This window comes from Phyllobates terribilis, unplaced genomic scaffold, assembly GCF_046119375.1.
Source record: "Phyllobates terribilis strain yellow unplaced genomic scaffold, ASM4611937v1 Scaffold_1__5_contigs__length_1240528914, whole genome shotgun sequence".
Classification (NCBI taxonomy): domain Eukaryota; kingdom Metazoa; phylum Chordata; class Amphibia; order Anura; family Dendrobatidae; genus Phyllobates; species Phyllobates terribilis.
The window spans coordinates 276,145,641-276,165,085 of NW_027362761.1; the positions used below are offsets into that span (position 1 = coordinate 276,145,641).

Genomic DNA, 19,445 nt, shown 5'->3' on the forward strand with positions numbered 1-19,445 from the left:
ACCGCAACACACCTATCAGGCCGTTTGTATTACGATCATGTGACCCATCACGTGGTGGTCACATGACCAGTTAATTCACATATATTCAGGTCCTTTCGCTTATTCCTCTATCGCCTCTTGAGAAAGCCGGTCTCCTGGCGGCGAAACGCGCGTCTCCTCCTGGTGGCGTCTCCTCCCTAACTTTGCCGTACCCGATCTTTGACTGGCGGTAAGGAAGCCTTATTTATACAATATTTATATATTACTGCTACGCTTGATATTATACTAAATGATTGCTTATTTAGGGCTTGACCGCAAAACCACTTGTATTTATACATGTGTGGGTACTTTACAATGCAAACATTCTTAGGGAGGTTCGCAATTCGGTATTGCCACTCATCACTCGTCTGTCCATTTACGTTCGACTTATGATATATACCTTCCCCCCCTTTTTTACATTGTATGAATTAATAAAAATCAACCTGTTTCATACCTTTAAAAAGACTCCGCATTCCTCTTTGCTTTTAGTAATAGAGGGCGTCTGTAAGAAACCCACATTACTACCAGAATGTCAGATTGTAATAAAGATACAGCAAGAATAAAGTCCTTTAATTGAAAGACACCTTTATTAGAAATAAAAATCCCCACCCTCTTTTACCCATTTTATCACAAAAAAAAAATAAAAAGAAAACTTATAGTCACCTGTCTGAGAAGAAGATAATCCACTGTAGCCCATGTCCCCTGTAAAAGACAAAAAATAATAAACCACCATATTCCTCACCTGCCCGACGAGAAGATAATCCATATATGTCCCACGATGATCTGGATGATTTGGATAGTGGTCACATCAGTGATGCGACCCCTATGCACACCAGCTGGCTCACACTGTACTCAAAGGAGCATATCTATCAATACAATTCTGCCAGTTTTCATAGCATGTAGCTTGTTAAGAAATATTACTTATGCAGCAATTAAATTTTATATTGGTATCACAGCACACAGAATTCTTCCCCAATGCTTTTATAAGTAAAATTAGTATTGTGCCTCCATATATTTCGGGCATCCTCTATTTCTTTTTTAAGTATTTTTTTCAGTCATTACACTGTGTATTGTTATTACCATGCTCTCAATCTGAGATTGTGGTAAAAATATGAATGACAGTGATAAACTTAGACATTCTAATTTAGATTCCTGACCTGTGCTAGGTATAGGTTGTTATACTGGACAGGATCATAGGCTGTAAAACCCCTGAAGCTGTACTGGCTGGCTGGTATAATTGCTCAAATGAGATGTTCCAGGTCTTGGCATTCAGAAGGCTGATGCATGCAAAGTTCAAATCTCCCCACCAACAGACCAAACAATGCCGGGCCAGCCAAATGTGACAGCTAATGAAATAATTCTCCAACTCTGCTTCTTAAAACAATGCAGGCTGTGCATCAGCAGAGCTGTGTTTTCATCAGAGCAGTAATCCAGCATTATCGCTTTGCATCACGCTGGAACTATTTTGTAAATAGTCTTGGCACTATTCTCCTGTCCCCGTCCAGTATAAATGTAATCAGGAGCTGTAGGCCCTTTACTGGAACAAGCGGGTACTGGCATACGGGTAAGATCTACTGCATTCATGGGTTTATACAAGTGGGCTTCAAATAATAATTCCCACTCCTTTCTCAGAGCATTTCTGCACATTGTAACGTATTCTGCCTATTCTCACTATGCAAAGAAATTGTATACAACTGGTGGCTAAAAGGCTGAATAAAACATCTTATGCCCATACATGTATAAGATGAGACAAAATGTACAAGATGGATTATGTTCTCATAGTCAGAGAGCTGTGTTGTGACCTCCCTTATGGCAGATGGGGGTAGAATAGTTATATGATAGTCATTAAATAATTTGTTAAATTTATTTTAATAAATATAAAAAAATAATAATAATCAGCATTTAGTTTATAAGAGGAACAGTTGTATGTGATAAATTATGAAATTGTTCTAAATAATAATATAATAATAATAATTTGTATGTTAGGTTTAATTAACTGAAAATATCATAATGACCAATATGTAGAGATCGCACACGCATGTGGGCACACACCTGCACATACACACGCACACATACATACCCGCACACACACGCACACATACACATGCACATACACACATGCACATACATACACATGCACATACACACATATGCACATACACAAACACATGCACATACACACGCACATGCACATACACACACACATGGACATATGCATGCACACACATACACACATGCACATATACACATTTACACATACACACACAAGTCTTAAAACAGAGGCAGGACAGACATCTGTCTGAGATGGTTTAGTGAATCCTGCATTGAGCAGGGGGATGGACACGGTGACCCTGGGGGTCCCTTCCAACTCTAACATTCTATGAGTCTATGATTCTACATACACACCCATGCACATACACACATACACGCACAGACATTTTATAGAAAGGTTTACTTACTGAAGCTGTGTAGAATATTTTGAGGACTTTTATGCTTTCTCTTTTGCTTGGAGTGGTTTTAATGGTGTAGTTTTGTTGCGAGCATTGAACACTAATCTTCCTATAGCATGGTATTTACATTGTTGTAGTAGTAAATTAAAAGTTTAATATCATAATGGAGAATGGCTAGGATGACTCCTATTTGGATGCAGTGAATGCAGCATTTACATGATACTGAAGTGAGTAAAATATCACTTATCAGTAATCTATAGAGCTAGATTAACTGTTTATTGACACAAAAAAACACTAACACTAAGCTTGGTTTAAGTTGGTATACATGCAGCACATAAATGCATGTTTAAACTGGCCATGTTTAAACTGTATATTGACAGGCCTACTTCTCCGTCCTCTGCAATGTATTGACTAGTTTGTTGGTAAACCTTTATATTTTAAATAGACATAAGAGATACAATGTATTTACTTATTATTATTGTGTAAGATTCGGATCTTGTAATAAACTATGTTTGCTAACAGCTAATATGGACATGTGCGTAGACGGAAAGATAAACAGGGTTTCACCCTTGTGTTAGCTATTACGTTGCATTGTGTACTTGCATTGTTTACAATCATTGATGATAAATTAACAATGTTTGGCTACTATTTAATAAGAGATACAAATATATAACGTGTTGTAAAGATTTTATAGGGAATCTGTCACAAGGTTTTTGCTCCTCCACCTGAGAGGAGCATAATGTAGGGGCAGAGACCCTGATTCCAGCAATGTATCACTTACTGAGCTACTTGCTGACATTTTGATAAAATCTATGTTTTATCTGCTGAGGCAGTTCTCTGAATGCCGAGCTGTGTATAACCCTGCCCATATCACTGATTGACAGATTACTGCTCATGCACAGTCGATACAGAAATCTGCCAATCAGTAGTGGGGGCTTGGTATTTCAGATCTCATGAATATGGAGGACTACATGGCGGCAATTTTACTAGTCCTCTATTGATAATATCCTCCTGATAAAACTGTGAGTTTAGCAAAATTACACAAAGCAGCCCAGTAAGTGACATCTTGCTGGAATCAGGGACTCTACCATTATGTTATGCTGCTCTCAGATGGGATAGCAAAAACCTGGTGACAAATTCCTTTTAAAAATGAAACATTTTTAGGTTTCTGGTCACAGGCCTAGTCTTTGGGCTATGATATAACTTTACAGCGGATATGTGACTTCCTTTAGCATTAAAATTTTTCAGGAAATCAACTTCATATATTGTATAGAGTTTTAAAGTATATCCATAGCCAAGAGAATGCCAAACTACCCATTCATTATTACCATGAGTAATCCATTGCACACTGAGTAATCAGTGGTCTGTTCATTGCAGGTTTCCAGACTTGTATGTGAAATGGTTGTGCTTCCAAATTGAAATTGTCCACACTTTACTTATTTGTGCTGAATATCACTAAACCTCCTCTCGTTGTGTCTATCTCTCAGGAACAAAACACCAGCGTAAAAATGGCATCTGACCATCAGACTCCAGCCACTAAACAACAGCAACCTAACTCGAAGGTATGAGCAGGAAACCTGTATAGCTCTGCAGAAATGCTTTTAATAATAATAATAATAATAATAATAATGTTTATTTTTATAGCGCCAACATATTCCGCAGCACTTTACAAATTTTAGGGGGGACTTATACAGACAATACAAAATAAGCATATCTCATATCGAAAGGAGTGAGGGCCCTGCTCGCAAGCTTACAGTCTATGAGGAAATGGGGGAGACACAAAAGGTAGAATGTACATATATTGTATAATGCAGCCTTAATATACTAAATAGGATAAATAATACATGGACTGGTCGCCTGCCAGTATGTGTACAGTCCTGACCGAGGCTATTATGTGCATGATTGGTATGAACCTGAAATTGAAGAAGATTTTAATATGGGGGAAACTGGGACGGACAACTGGGATGGACAGGTAGTGTGTGGAGGTGATACGCCAGTCTAAAGAAAGGGGTTTTTAGGGTCCTCTTGAAACTGTGGGTATTGGGAATTAATCAAATTGTCCTGGGTAGTGCATTCCAAAGAATTGGCGCAGCACGCGAGAAATCTTGGAGACGGGAGTGGGAAGTTCGGATTATGGAAGATTTTAGTTTTAAGTCACTGGCAGAACGGAGGGCACGTGTAGGGTGGTAGACTGAGACATTTCTTTCCTCTTACATATTACATGTCTGTTACTTTACAATAAGAGTCCACCTTTCAAATCTATGACATTTTAAAGTGATTGCATAATGCGTAGACCTAAATGATATATTCTTGCTGCAGGCATACACCATTAGAGGGAATGTAGAGAATTAATGGATAGGTTTAATTATTGACTTCAATGTTTAAACATTATTCAGTTAGATCTTTAGCTGTCCCCAGTGGTGACTGCTGGTTTTCGAAATTTAATCACTTAAAGGGTTTGTCTCAATCTGAATGTTTGCCCTATTAAAATAAAAACACTTATACTCACCTCCCGTGCCGGCACCATTTCAGTGGTGTCAGCACTCGCATTCTCAGGGCTCCCGTGAGGTTGTTATGTCACTTGAGCCCTGTGCCCAATCAGCGCCGGCTTCACGGTTCGTCTTTGGACAAATCGAACATCAACAGGAAGTCATGGTTGCGACTGCTCTCTGACTTCCTGTTAATGTTCAATTTGTCCAAAGGCGGGGTCAGTGAAGCCTGTGCTGATTGGGTGAAGAGCTTGTGTGATGTAACAACCTCATGTGAACCCTGGTAATGCGAGTGCCACAATCTTTAGTAAGAAAATAAAATTTGCAATTGCAGTTTTTAGCAATGTTCACAGCTGATAACAAAGGATCCGACACTGACAATAGGCGATGTCACAACTGACCCTGCTCCCTCTCCCTTCACAAAGACCTTTGCAAATTAGACCATTAGACATTTCAATACAAAATATAGTGACAGGATCCGTCTATTGTGGCTAGCTACATGTATTGTTTCCTGAAACAAAAGGAAGATTCTAAAAAAGCCCTAGTAGCTAAAATGAAAAACTGCAAGATTTCAACTTTTCACTTTTAACACAGATTGTACTATGTAAGAAAAAAAAACAACATTGCCAAAAAGGTTTTAAAAATACATTTAACACAAAACCTTGATTTAATTATTAGGTCATTTTCAGATGATAGCTTCCCTTTAACTATACATATATATGGTACTGGGGATCTTGAAAAAGATATCTGTTTGGAAGAAAATAAAATTTACTTTAAGCATACCCCAATCTCTTTGTATATAAAATGTCTAATGGCAGATGTTATAACATGGTTCTTGGGACCCCCGGCTTAGAAAGACATTTTAATTTGCAAATTAGTTGGATGGCACTGCTATATGAACTAGTAATCGAAATGAAATATTGCAGTGGAGGCAATTCGATAAAGGCTTAGCCATCTTATTACAAGTTATGCTACCTAATGCCTAATATGATTTAATATTTGTTGTAGGCTGGATATAAGCCGTCAGACACCCTGTAAATGATTTTGATTATTTTCTCAGTACTCTTAGGGAATTTAGATTGTGAGCACCAATGGGGACAGTGACAATGGTGTCTGTAAAGCGCTGCGGATTATGATGGCGCTATATAAATAAGCAAAGTAAATAAATTTGCAGAATATTTCTCATCCCAATATGGTCACCTGTACTGAAGGAGAATAGTTAGACCTGAACTTACAACCACAAGAGATCTTGGCAGGAGTCAATGGGATTGTTGCAACAAAAAATGCCCATAGCCAAATATGTCTCTGTAGTATACATAAATTATTTTAGAAAGTCTTACCAGGATAGCAGGAAAAGTTTGAAAATATCTCACCAGCACATAACTTTGGGTATAAAAAAATTCATTACATTGATTACATATGTTGCTTCTCACTCTTTTGCTCAATATCTGACAAGTAAAGGTGATCAGACCCTACTTGTGGTTTAATTTCATGCATTCTTCAAGATTAATGTTGCTTGCTGTTAAAAGTCAGGAAATGATAACGAAATTATCAGGCTTTATAGTTTGAAAGGAAACAGGAAGCCGGACTGGCAACATAAATAAATGAGATAATATGTAATATAAGATATACAAGATAAGTGTTTGTGTCCTCTAGAGACACTATCGCTGCATCAAAACTATATTGAAAGTGTACCTATCTTTTAATGCTCTTATTTCTGAAAAGGGCACATGGACAAGGATTGTTTTTAGGGGGAACCCCTTTCAGCATGAAAGCCTCATTATCACTTTCCAGCAAGTGTGCTCCATTTTATACAGATGTAGGAATATCGAAATTTGTACAGTACTTTTAAATTAGCAAATATCCCAAAATAATTAAAAAAATATGTATACAGTATCCTGAGTAGCTATCTCAGCTCACACTTTTACATCTTGTATGATTTAAGAATATTGTGCATTATAGTCTGAAAAAAATGATGGTCTATCAAATGTGATGCGTGATTGAAATTCAAAATACAGGATTTATTTTATATTCACATTATTTTGTATTCTCGCTTCTAATTTACAGATTGTTATCTTTGAGCAAGAAAACTTCCAAGGTCGCTGCCATGAACTCAGTGGACCCTGTACCAATCTAAAAGAGGCTGGCATGGACAAAGTTGGCTCAATCCTTGTGCACTCTGGACCGTATGTATCTGAATATAATTCAGTAAGCAGGACATCCTATTGTTAATATAAATCTTGGACAACACAATGTTCCTCAAAGTATTCTTTAAAAGGTTCTTCCCAGCAAGTTATTCCCTATAGGATATTGAATAATTGCTGATCACTTGGGTCTGACCATTGGCACCTCCAGTGATGCTAAGTATGAGGCTCTGCAAAATGGTGCCGTGCGGAGGTCAATGTGTCAACTTCTGCTCCATTTATTGCCTATGGGACTACTGGAAATAGCTGACCACTTTCTTCGACAGTCCCATAGACAATAAATGGAGTGGTGAAGGATGCCCCATTCTTGATATTGCTGGAAGTCCCAGTTATCAGATCCCCAGCAAGTAGGAAGTTATCCTCTACACTATGAAAAGGGGATAACTTGCTGTTTTGGGAATAACTCTTTAATCAATGCTTTAATAAGCACTGGTGACAGATTTCACTTTAAAAAGAGTCCATCTTCCCCAAAATGCATTTTAAATAGGTTACACAATGTTGAAGAGGACTTAGCCCCTATTAAAACTATATTAGCACTGTAACTGTTACTGGTACTGTGCCTGAGAAAATAACTTTTAATACATTTGCAAATTAGGGGGCTTCGGTGTACCCTTGGCGTGGCCAAGAGTTGGGTGCACCATTATGCCTCTTCATTTGCATGTTGGAGGCCTTCCCCCACTTCTGATTGACATTTCTTGCTTCCCAGAGCGAGCACTGTCAGCGAGTGTGTGCATGCGCATTGCCTGTGCCCGGCTGCACGTGCACATAGTGGTCAGGTGCATTCTCTTCCCGGTCTTGTTTCTGGGGATGTCGTTCGCTACTCTAATACACCTGGAAGTGTAGTGAGCGGCTTCAAAGAACTCTTCTCTGAAGCCGCTCTACAGCAGCATTCAGACACCATTCGCTCTGGGAAGCGAGCACGGTCAATCATAAGTGGGGAAGGCCCCCAATATGCAAATGAAGAGGCAGAACAGCGCACCAAACTTTTGGCCACACCAAAGGTGCATCTAAGCCACCTCATTTCAATACAATTAAAAGTTATTTTCTCAGGCACTTTTCCAGTAAAAGTTACAGTGCTAGTATGGTTTTTATAGTGGCTAAGTCCCCTACAACACTGTACAGGCATTTTTAAAGGCATTTTGGGGGTGGCAGGCTATCTTTAAAGGATAGCCTGAAATTTGCCAAATTTATTAGGAGAGAATTTAATCCAATCGGTATTGGTTTAAGACCTGAGAATGATCCTATGTTCAAGCATGTGGATTACAAGATTTTTATTGTATGATGTTATTTCAGGACATGCATTTTAAAAAATGATGTTTTGGAAAACAGAAAAAAGTAGTGTAAAAAATTAATTAACCATATGGAACACAATGGATGTAAATTAATAGCTAAACAGACAGCATTGGTTAAATATCCATAAATATGATACATAATGCATCTAGTTTTTGGACTAATGAAATGATTGTGTGCATCACACAGAATTAGGTCACTTGTGTGTATATTATTATCATCCAGAGAGAAATACTTTTATGTTATCAGTTTACTGTAGAGTACTTATGAGCAGTATATAAGCAGTAAGCATATGTGACGTCATTCATTGGTTTAGTACTTCATACTAATTGCATCAATGGTCTTTGGAATATTTATAGCACACTGTATTTAACATAATTTTAAATTTTTAACAACCTTCTATTAAAATAGTAGTTTTCATAAACAAAAATGCACATTAGATGAATAATAATAAAAATGTAAATGCTATATGATATAATCTTATTTAAAAGGTTTCTCCAAGAATGTAATAAAATGGCCACTGTCATGTAAGTCAAACAGCAGCCCACCCTAGTCAACTTTCAGAACGGGCTGCAATCTGAAGAAACACAGCTCCCAAGACCTGTGTCTCAACTGACAGAAGAGCTGTATTATAAGCACATATACCAGTGAGCAGTCGCAGAAGGGATGTGACAGGAGAAGAAAGTAATCTTGTCTTCGGCTGACTGCGAATGGAGGACTAAGGCTGGAGAAAAAAGTCCCTTGTGCTCTGTCAGCCAAGTAGAATATTTATTTCTTCTCCTGTCACAGCCCTTCTCTGGCAGCTCACTGGTATGTGTGTTTACAATATAGCTCCTCTGTCTTTGAGATACACGTCTCAGGAACAGTGTTTCTTCAGACTGAAGCCCATCCTGACAGGAGACTAGTACAAGCTGCCATTTGAATTATGTGATGGGGGTCATGTTATTACATTCTTGGACAACCTCTTTAAAGGTAGATCCAATTCTGAGAATGATAAATAGAGGAATCATGCACCATCCATTAGGCTATGTGCTAGGCATAATAAAGAGGATCCGTTTTCTTTGCAGTGTATTTTTTATTGAATCTGTATTTTTCCTGTCACATTCTGTAATTTATAAGCACAAGTGCTTGCTTCTTGTCAAGGCAGAGTAGGGTTCTGGTTGGCTGGATTAGATCCTTGTACACCCACAGTAGGTTTCTGGTTGGCTAATTTCTCTAGTCATGTTACAATGCTTGTTAAAGGATTAATTTACAGAGTAGCAACCTCCAATAGTTAGCACTAGAAGTTTTCTTCCTTCTAGTGAACTTTTCTTTATGAAGTATTGCCTGTAAGACTTCATACATCATGATCTTTTTGAGAACCAGTTTTCCCAAAACCTATACAAGACACAAGCATACACACAGTGGATCTTTCATAGAATTTTAGAATATATTATAGGAAATATTTTCATATGTTTTCATACCCAAAAATATATCTATTCAAACACTTGTTCTTGGGAACAGCTATGTATAGATGGGGGCACTATTTTTGGAAAGTAGGTGTCCATTTTTAAATTCAAGAATGGTTTTTGATCTTTTTTCATGCCTGTTGCAAATGGTAGGAAGGCATCAGCATAAGACGTTATTTACAGATATGTTCTTCTTGATATCTTGGAACTTTTTAAGTAATGTTTCTTCTCTAAGGATATGACTTTCATTTAATTCATAGCTGGGTAGGATATGAACAACAAAACTGTAAGGGAGAACAATTTGTCTTCGAGAAGGGAGAATATCCTCGCTGGGACTCCTGGACAAATAGCCGAAGAAGTGACAGCATCTCTTCCCTGAGACCAATCAAAGTGGTAAGAAAGTCAATAGGCTTGAAAATGTAGCAGAATATTGCCTTTCTATTCAATACTGTGTTCTCAAAGGGTTGATCTATTTAGTCTTTTTTTTTTTTTTTTTTTTACCATTCTTAACCTCTTTCTGCCTAACGGCATACTGATGGTATGCATAGATTTGTAATGTAGTGCCATTAAAATTCTTTGGGTCTATACTTTTTTCCTCGATTCCAACAGAAAAAAACAACTGTGGAAAGTCCCATTGCACCCAGTTACTAGAGAAGAAATTTCACATTGTTTCTAGCGGAGAATACTACTTTGGACCACTAATGTAGTCCATGCACCATTGCATGGGTCAGTGCACAAGGCATACTGCAGTCCACAAAGAACTTATGACTCTTATGTTTTTATTCTTATAAAAATATAAATAGTAGAGAATAAAGAGTTAAAAAGTAACCATTGATATATTTTTTTATTTTACACATCAATGGTACTGTACACATGAAAAATTGTAATATATCTTGTCAGAGAAATCTGCTTCTTTCCTTTCCCGGACTGATCTCACATTTCAAGGGTAAAAGCTGCAAAATTTGTGTTCAGTGAAGACAGAGTTTCCCATTACTGAGATAGGAGATGGCAGCTGCTACTGATAAGATACTATGTAGATCGGAGGATGGAGGAGCTAGAGGCAGACCCAGATATTCTGCTGCAAGTTCTCCTGAAATGACAGTTAGGCCACGGCCCACTATCAGTATTTGGTCAGTATTTTTTCTCAGGACTAGTGTATTCTTCAGTGAATACAAATTTTACCAATGAATTGAGACTGAATGAGCAATCCATTAGGGTAAAGATGCTGATTTCTCTGATAAGATATATTATAAATGTGCTTATTTTTATATGTACTATTGACTACAATTACTTTTTAAAGGACCAACAAGATACTAAAAGCAGATTTATAACAGTAGTTATGTTGTAGATTTTGTGAAAATTGTTTTCTTGAAATGTCTACTGGTGTCCCGTGTTTCATTGTACACATACATTTCTTTATGACGATCTGCATTTCTAGTTCTATAAATCCATTTCTATTGTGTGGTTAATGTGCCAAAGACTTAGGTTTATGTGGTAGTTTATTATTGCTTGTAATGGTGTGTCAGAGCATAGAAACAAGGCTTCTATTGCTTGTCCTGAATATAGCTTTGTTTTATCATTCATCAGCTAAGATTCACACCAAACAATAGAACAAAAGTACAATTATCCTGTTCCTCCAATTGCTGTTTGTTATGGTCCTAGCTGAAGTGACCAGTGTGTTAATGGAACCAATATGATGTGATGACTGATGACTTTGTGGCAATGTGGCAGTAAACTTGTCTCCTATCAAAGTTTTTATTCTCTTAATAGATTGCAGTCATCATATTACATAGCACTGTGTATTTACAATTACTCCTTTTGACTTTCTACCCAGTTATTTCTTCTGTTTTCCATTAGGTCTATGACCTCAAGTGATTAAAAACTGTCTAGCTGAACCCTTCTAAGCTCTATGTAGAAACAGGAGGTCAAATTTCTCTGCACAAGTTATGAGTCCGTACAAAAGTTTATAGCAGGGGGGGAGGAGGGAGCAGCTGTGTCAGGAGTTGAAGAGGGGGATGATAAATCCAGGTAAAAGAGACTTCCTGCTTCTATATAGATCAGAGAAAAGAGAATCATTATCTGGGTAGAAAGGCAAAATAAGCTATTGTAAGTACAGAATGCTGTATGATATGATGATTGTAATATATTAAAAGGAAAAAAACTTTGATGGGAGGAGTGCTTCTTTAATTGCTCTGCACAGCAGATTAAAACCAGTTTGCCTCCCCACTGTTAAAGTGACAGTTATGGTGTCACTATATCCTTAGGAACAACATCTGCAAGGAGTTTGTATGTTCTCCGTGTTTGCGTGGGTTTCCTCCGGGTTCTCCAGTTTCCTCCCACACTCCAAAGACAAACTGACAGGCAATATAGAATGAGAATGGGAATAGAGATGATGATGTCTGTAAGGCGCTGGGAAAATTAATGGCGCTAAAATAAATAGATAAATACATTTTTCCAATGGCTAATCATTGCTTTCTTATACATTTTTCCAGCCACAGCAGTTTCCATACAAATGTGTATGTCAGAGATGGTGAAATACAAAAATTCCAGTCACTGAATATGAGAAGATTCGTATCTTTTTCTTTAACCTATAATGCCTCTTCTCCTCTGACAGAAACCTAAAGGGGTTGCATGACTTGAAAGAAAAGTTTCTGAACGAAGTGATAGATTAAATATAATACTGACCCATTGTAAACCCTATATCACCAGCCCCAGCCCCTCCAGTTGTCAGTAGGACAGAAAGTAATGACATCCCATTCTACAATAACCTGACTGTTGAGGGCTGTGATTTTCTACAGAGGTCATGTGACTGGATCATCAGAGCCTCATATAATGATGTCCCTTTTCAGCTACCTGACCGCTGCTGGTAATCACTGGTCTCAGCGGTTTGTGACAAAATGACATCATTTTTTTTTTTTAAAAAGTGTGACAACCTCTTTAGGTTGCAGTTAGAGGAGTAAAGAGAATATAACACTATAGCATAATGAAAAAGATAAGCATCTTGTACTGTCAGGCACAGTGACTGGCAAATGTGTATTTGTTCTACTCTGACAAACACATTTGTATGGAAACTGCTGTGGCTGGAACATTTGTATAGGCAGATTTCCTAACTTGCATATTTTATTGGCTCTTTTGTAGCAGTAATTACTCTGTGGGCACAGCTCTTGGCATAACACTATGAATAATTGTTATGCTGACATTACTATAGTGCTTGCACTTCTACTTCTTCATGGTACCGCACTAAGGAATATCAGGAGGTGGCACAAATGTGCAGATAGTAAGTGGCCCTAATGAGGGGTACCACCATTGGAGCAATACAGCATTATATATGTCACTTTATTTGGCCAGAATAATGAGAGTATAACTGGGGATGGTTTTGCATCAAGATAATTAGGGAAGGGGACTATAATCCTTATAATCTGCTCTGGCATATAATTCTATGCATCAATAAATGAGACTTCTGATTTATAGTTGGCTATAATTGTGGCTCCCACAGATTATTTGTTGAAGTTTAGCTTATGCTAATACAGACCCCGTCTTTACTCACCAGACCTCACGTGTCAGAGCTGCTGATGCCAGTAAAAACCACTCTGGCTTCCAATGGACAATGGATGCTAATAAGGCCTCATTCAGATGTCCGTTCTTCACATACATGTTCTGTGTTTTTTTTACAGATAGATCACATACCCATTATACACTATGTTGCTGTTTACATGTCCTTTTTTTGTGGACCATGTGTTTGAAAAAAAAAATTATGGAGACTTGTCAGATCAATGTTTTTGATCTGAGACATGGATAAAACTTACCCATACAAGTCTATGGGTCTGTGAAAGTCACTGGCAGCACATGAATGCCATCCATGTGCTGTCCGTTTTTAACATTGTAATGTGTAAGAGAAGCTTTGAAATTTTTTTTTCGCAAAAGAGAAAATCACTGATCAAAAATTGATGGTAAAAACTGACATACGGTACTTACCAAACACTGATGAAATAGAAATTGTGAAAAAAATGTAATCCTGACATTGTTTTTAGGCGTACATTTTGTGGTAAAAATGACCCCGCAATACAATTCTGCTCATCAGTACAATTACAGCTATACCAAATAAGTTCTCTTTTTTATTATTTTAGTGGTAAAAAAAATCAGAAGTTTGAAGAAAAAAACGAGAGGGGCTGTGTCGCCTTTTTCCGAGACCAGTAACGTTGTCATTTTTCAGTCAATAGAGCTGTGTGAGGGCCTATTTCTTGTGGCTCAAGATGACATTTTTCTTGATACCATCTTGGGATAGAAATGGGGTTTTGATCTCTTGGCACAGCATTTTTTATGGTATTCCAGTGTTAAAAAAAAACGTAATTTTGGCATTCTTGAATTTTTTTCAATTTACTGTGTTTACCGATCCAGTTGATTATTTTTACATTTTGATAGAATGGACTTTTCTGAATACGGCGATACCACATATGTGTATTTTTTTCTAGCTTTATTATTAATGGGCAAAAAATATTTGCCTTGAACTTTTATGTTTTTTTTATTTTATATTTTTTAAAACATTATTTTATATTTTCACTGTACTTGTTAGTCCCCTTCGGGGACTTGAACCTGTGATCATCTGTCGCTTGTACTATATACAGCAATGCCATAGTAAAAATCACTGTCTACTTTGAAGCCCGGACTTAGGCTTTGTTTCATTGGAGCTCCATAATGACAAGTGCGGTGGTCTTCAACAGACCCCCAGCTGTCATAGTGACCCATCTGCGATTCACGATCACGTCACAGGTTCGCCGATGGGTACATAGAATGACACCCCCCCATGCCGGCGTATTGTGAATGCCACTGTCATATTGCGGGTGGCGTGCCCGTTGATCCATGTAAATGGACCCTTAAAAGGATACACTCTATTGGGGTCACAATCACTGAAAGTATGCCAGCTTATCTATTTTCTGAAATGTTAAACACAAAATTGGAGGAAAGAGGGGGGAGGGGGTGTATGTCGATCAGCTGCACAAACTTCTCTTCCCATTACTTGTAAGAAGGTGGTGAATGACTTCAGGGGTGTGCCTATGGAGTGATCTGGTGAGCAGCTGCGGGATCTAGGTATTATCACGTGTAGACAATAATCGTGGGAACAGGGGCTGGATCCAAGAAGCTGTGTCCATGTAAAGTCCTAAGTTAAACAGCAAAAACCCTAGAGAGATTTTTGCAGACATGCAGTGGAGAAAGATCAGTGCAAGACAGTGTGAAGTAACAATGTTGGTGTGTTCCTTGAGAGGAATAGGGGCCTGATTGAGATGATTACAAATATTGCATCAGTTTAGTTTGTACGAAATGTTTAAGAGAAAGCCATTTTATGAGTGTTGAAAAAATTAAGCATATTGTGCTGTATTTAGAAAATTGTCTTAATTTATGGGGAACCACTGGAGAACCCCACCCTACAATATACATTGTTGCAGTGAAACAAAACATTTCCCTTTACTTTTTCTTTTAATTGTGATCTTTTTGATGATCCTGAAACTCTTTTTTGTCTCAATGCAAGCATAGTCTGATAGCTATACATTTCAATTTCCAGGATAGCCAGGAACACAAGATTGTTCTATATGAAAACCCAAACTTCACTGGGAAGAAGATTGAGATAATTGATGATGATGTCCCAAGCTTTCATGCTCATGGCTACCAGGAAAAAGTGTCTTCTGTGAGAGTACAAAGTGGAACGTAAGTCTTGTAGCAAACTCTAAATACCCAAGTTTCATTTTCTTTCTTTTTATGAACATAAATTAGAACAGAAGGGAAATGTACAGTCTTCTTACAGCTCTTTAAATCCAGTCGTGCAACATATGTCATGCACTTGGCCTCTAGGGAACATCTGAACATCACAGATAAGTCGTCAACATAGGGTACTGCAGAACAGAACATACTTGCAATGTGTTCCGCTGAAATAATGCCTGGGATAAAAAAAAAATACCAAGGTCGTATTTTCAAGTTTTAGAATGAGCTGTCAAAGTATTCTTTTACTGAGTCAGTGGAAAACTTGCAGTATTTGCAGAAATTAATGTTACGCTCCACAACCTCCTTTAGAGGGTTTATCTAACGTGATTTTTTAATATATCGGATGCAATTTATTTTGCGAATTCAAAGGTTCATGTTTGTACAGTTGGGAATTACTTATGCAGACAGATGGGAAAATATGTTCTACTAGTAAAGAAGTTGTTTTAAAATGATGGAGAAATGGCATGACATATCAAGAATGGTAAATGTGAATAAAAAATTAATGCACATGATCATGAGTTACATGGCTCACCGTACAGAAATAATTTTTAGCACCCCTTTACCTCCATCAAAGCTGATGTCACAGATTTCCTGGTGGTGGAGAAAGGAAGTGGTGGCAGTTGCAGTGCATGCATTTCTCCTTTTATTGTACCTCTATGGTAGCTATGCAATTCTAGGGGGTGTACTATTTCCTTCACTACTGTCCTACAGTAGCAGCACTTGGAGTGAGAAATGATGAGCTGTGGAGAAACCCACCTCATTCAAAAGACTGAAGCAAGTTTTACAAGCTACAGCACCAACTTCATAAGCAGCCAGCAGAATACACACTGGGATCGCACAGGGCAAACAACCCGAAGATAGTGTTCATCCAGTATTTCTGGATGAATGTCACTCATGTTCCCCTAATCTATAATTATAAACCTAAAAAGATGACTGCACACTACAAATAGCCTACAAAAGAATGTTTATTAATCAAATGATAATAGTTTACACAATATACAGATGATTAAAAATATGATAATTTACATCAATAATAACTGAGAAAGTCTTGGATAAATTGATGCATACATGACTCTTAGAATATAATAAATTTATATGCGGAGAAAGAAGATATATACAATATAAATAGCAGAATCCGTGAAGATTGTTACATAATTAATAAATCATAAAAAGCATAATCCGTTTTTAATTCATCTACAGTACTGATGCAAAGTGAAAGGGGCTTAGGCCATGGCCCCACTATCAGCATTTGGTCAGTATTCGGTCAGTATCTTTTCTCAGGAGTGGGAGCCAAAACCAGGAGTGGGTAATAAATGCAGAATTGGGGACTTGTTTCTATGATACCTTTTCTCTGATTGTTCCTCACCTGATTTTGGCTCCCACTCCTGAGAAAAAACACTGACCAAATACTGATAGTGGGGTCGTGGCCTTAGAAAGACATTTGGGTCTCATGCCCTGTAATAGTAAACAATAAAGTGCATAATGTCATTTTAGGATACAGAATATCAGCTAATAAGGAGACACTGCTCCTAATAGACAAAACATGATTTAAAAGTAATAGTGTGGGGAGAATACCAACCCAAAACCTGACACTTCCACACTGAACATGCGTTTCGCCCCCTCATTTCTAAGTTAAACTGTCTTCAAACTGTAGCCCACCCAACATTCCTTGATTTTCAAGAGAACATATCTCTAAGAAGACAGTATCCCTTCATCCTTGTGTTAAGGACTAAGAAGAGCAAGGACTTTTGAGACTGCAGGATGTTAGGTACCAGTTGCATAATGAACTGATATGATTCTTATACAACCCCTAGCAAAAATTATGGAATCACCGGGCTCGGAGGATGTTCATTCAGTTTAAGAAAATGGTCCATGACAAGGCTCCAACCTGCAAAGCTGATCTGGCAACAGCAATCAGAGAAAGTTGGAGCCAGATTGATGAAGAGTACTGTTTGTCACTCATTAAGTCCATGCCTCAGAGACTGCAAGCTGTTATAAAAGCCAGAGGTGGTGCAACAAAATACTAGTGATGTATTGGAGTGTTCTTTTGTGTGTTTGTTTTTCCTCAGAATTGAGTGATTCCATAATTTTTCCCCTCTGCTTGGTCTGAAAAAATTACCCTTACCGAGTACCACATTTTTAATCTTGATTTCTTTTAGTGTTTCTTAAAGCCCTAAAGTTGCCATTTGAAATGACTTTAGTTTTGTGCCATGTCTGTGACCTGCTTTTTTTCAACAACATTAAACAACTGAATGAACATCCTCCGAGCCCGGTGATTCCATAATTTTTGCCAGGGGTTGTATTCTTAGTACAGTACTTTCTAATATGTTAAACATGTCTTTACAGGTGGGTTGGATATCAGTACCCAGGTTACAGAGGTTACCAGTACCTGTTTGAGAAGGGGGATTATAAGGACAGCTCAGATTTTGGCGCCCAACACCCCCAGATCCAGTCTGTGAGGCGCATCCGTGATATGCAGTGGCACCAAAGGGGAGCCTTCCACCCTACGAGTTAAAGAACCACTTCTGCCAGCTAGTGCCACTGACAAGAAAGAGATACCGAAAGGCTTTTACGTGATCTGCTGCTGTTTTTCCCATGGCATGGTTAACCCGCCTGCCACTGTGTGACTAAACCTGCTGAAGCAATTTAATAAAAGCTTTGAGTTCCAAACTCCTGCTGACTCCATGTTTTGTACTTTATCCATATAGCAATAATGCTCCAGTGAGAACATCTGACCTACCGGATTACTGGAAACCAGATCAGTATTTAAAGTGTTGTATTCTATATCTAAAGCTTTGTAACTTTAGGACTTTATGGTAGACATACAGAAGTTGGATTTCTTATTTTAAGAGGACATCTCTTTGTCAACTAGGGTTTGCTATTAATGACTGCAAAATGTGAGTGTTGCTTTATCATGTAGAGACCTTTTTATATTTGGCAAGGTTGGAAATATCATTGGTGCCACCAGAGACCCAAGTGATAGGGGGACCCACTTCCACCTCTAAAGCAGGAATTGTTCGTTATGATGACATATTGAACTGCAAAGGGCCCATATACTGTGCTGGCACAGGGGCCCTCTACTATCTATGTCCACCCTTGGTATTTGGGACATATGTGGCAGATGATTGCCATGCTTTAATGATTAATAAAGATTCTTACAATGTTGCACAAATAATTAAATGTGACAAATGTTGGAATTTTTTTTTAAACACTCCTAATCCCTGGACTTTTTAATAATCTTATCAACCACAGAAAAGTTATTAATTAACTCTTCTAACATCAGTGGACATCTTCCTCTATAGATCAACAATGTCTTGAATTCTTAAAGGGAATCTGTCACCCCCTGGGAGTCATCAGACCACTATTATGGGCATACAGGTTATAGAAAAGTAAGTCTATACATACCTGTATGGCCCATGGTAGAGGTCTGATTGCAGAGAACAGTAGTGTTATCTTTTTTGGTTTTCAACAGGCTTGGCGTCCTGGGGACGCCAAGCAATGCCCACTTATCTGTATTATTCCCCAAAATCGCCACCTATCAGCCTAGTTACCATTTTCCCTCCCTCCCCCGCACATCACATGGCGCAGTGACATGCGCTTTCCTTCCTCACCTCCCGACACATGCGCAAAGCGCGGCTTTTATAGACCGCGCTTTGTTTCCTCCCGGCCAGGTTTGTATGAGCACAGTGCCGCAGTGCTCTATTGCGCAGGCGCCGAGGAATCACTGTGACTTCCGCTCCAGTGACTCCCGGCGCATAACAAGAAGGTTTTCTGCGGCACTGTGCTCAT

General features: G+C 38.2%; 1 protein-coding gene across 2 annotated transcripts; it reads left to right on the forward strand.

The window, feature by feature from the left end:
- Positions 1 to 1,423: 1,423 nt before the first annotated feature.
- CRYBB2 (crystallin beta B2) lies at positions 1,424 to 18,264 on the forward strand. 2 transcript variants are annotated; one of them, XM_073654005.1, is made up of 6 exons: positions 1,424 to 1,582; positions 3,956 to 4,030; positions 7,025 to 7,143; positions 10,160 to 10,292; positions 15,460 to 15,602; positions 18,003 to 18,264. In XM_073654005.1, the coding sequence occupies exons 2-6, from the start codon at positions 3,977 to 3,979 to the stop codon at positions 18,169 to 18,171; spliced, it is 618 nt and encodes a 205-aa protein (XP_073510106.1). In that variant the 5' UTR covers positions 1,424 to 1,582; positions 3,956 to 3,976; the 3' UTR covers positions 18,172 to 18,264. The 2 variants fall into 2 exon arrangements, with proteins under 2 accessions (XP_073510106.1, XP_073510094.1); XM_073653993.1 differs by lacking the exons at positions 1,424 to 1,582; positions 3,956 to 4,030 and adding an exon at positions 6,656 to 6,776.
- The last annotated feature ends 1,181 nt before the right edge of the window (positions 18,265 to 19,445 follow it).

Bases quoted from the DNA above. Each gene is read 5' to 3' on its own strand.
- CRYBB2 (XM_073653993.1), top strand. From the start codon at position 6,663: ATGCTCTTATTTCTGAAAAGGGCACATGGACAAGGATTGTTTTTAGGG. The intron at 6,777-7,024 runs GTAGGAATATCG...TCTAATTTACAG, and splicing joins GTGCTCCATTTTATACAGAT to ATTGTTATCTTTGAGCAAGA. The intron at 10,293-15,459 runs GTAAGAAAGTCA...TTCAATTTCCAG, and splicing joins CCCTGAGACCAATCAAAGTG to GATAGCCAGGAACACAAGAT.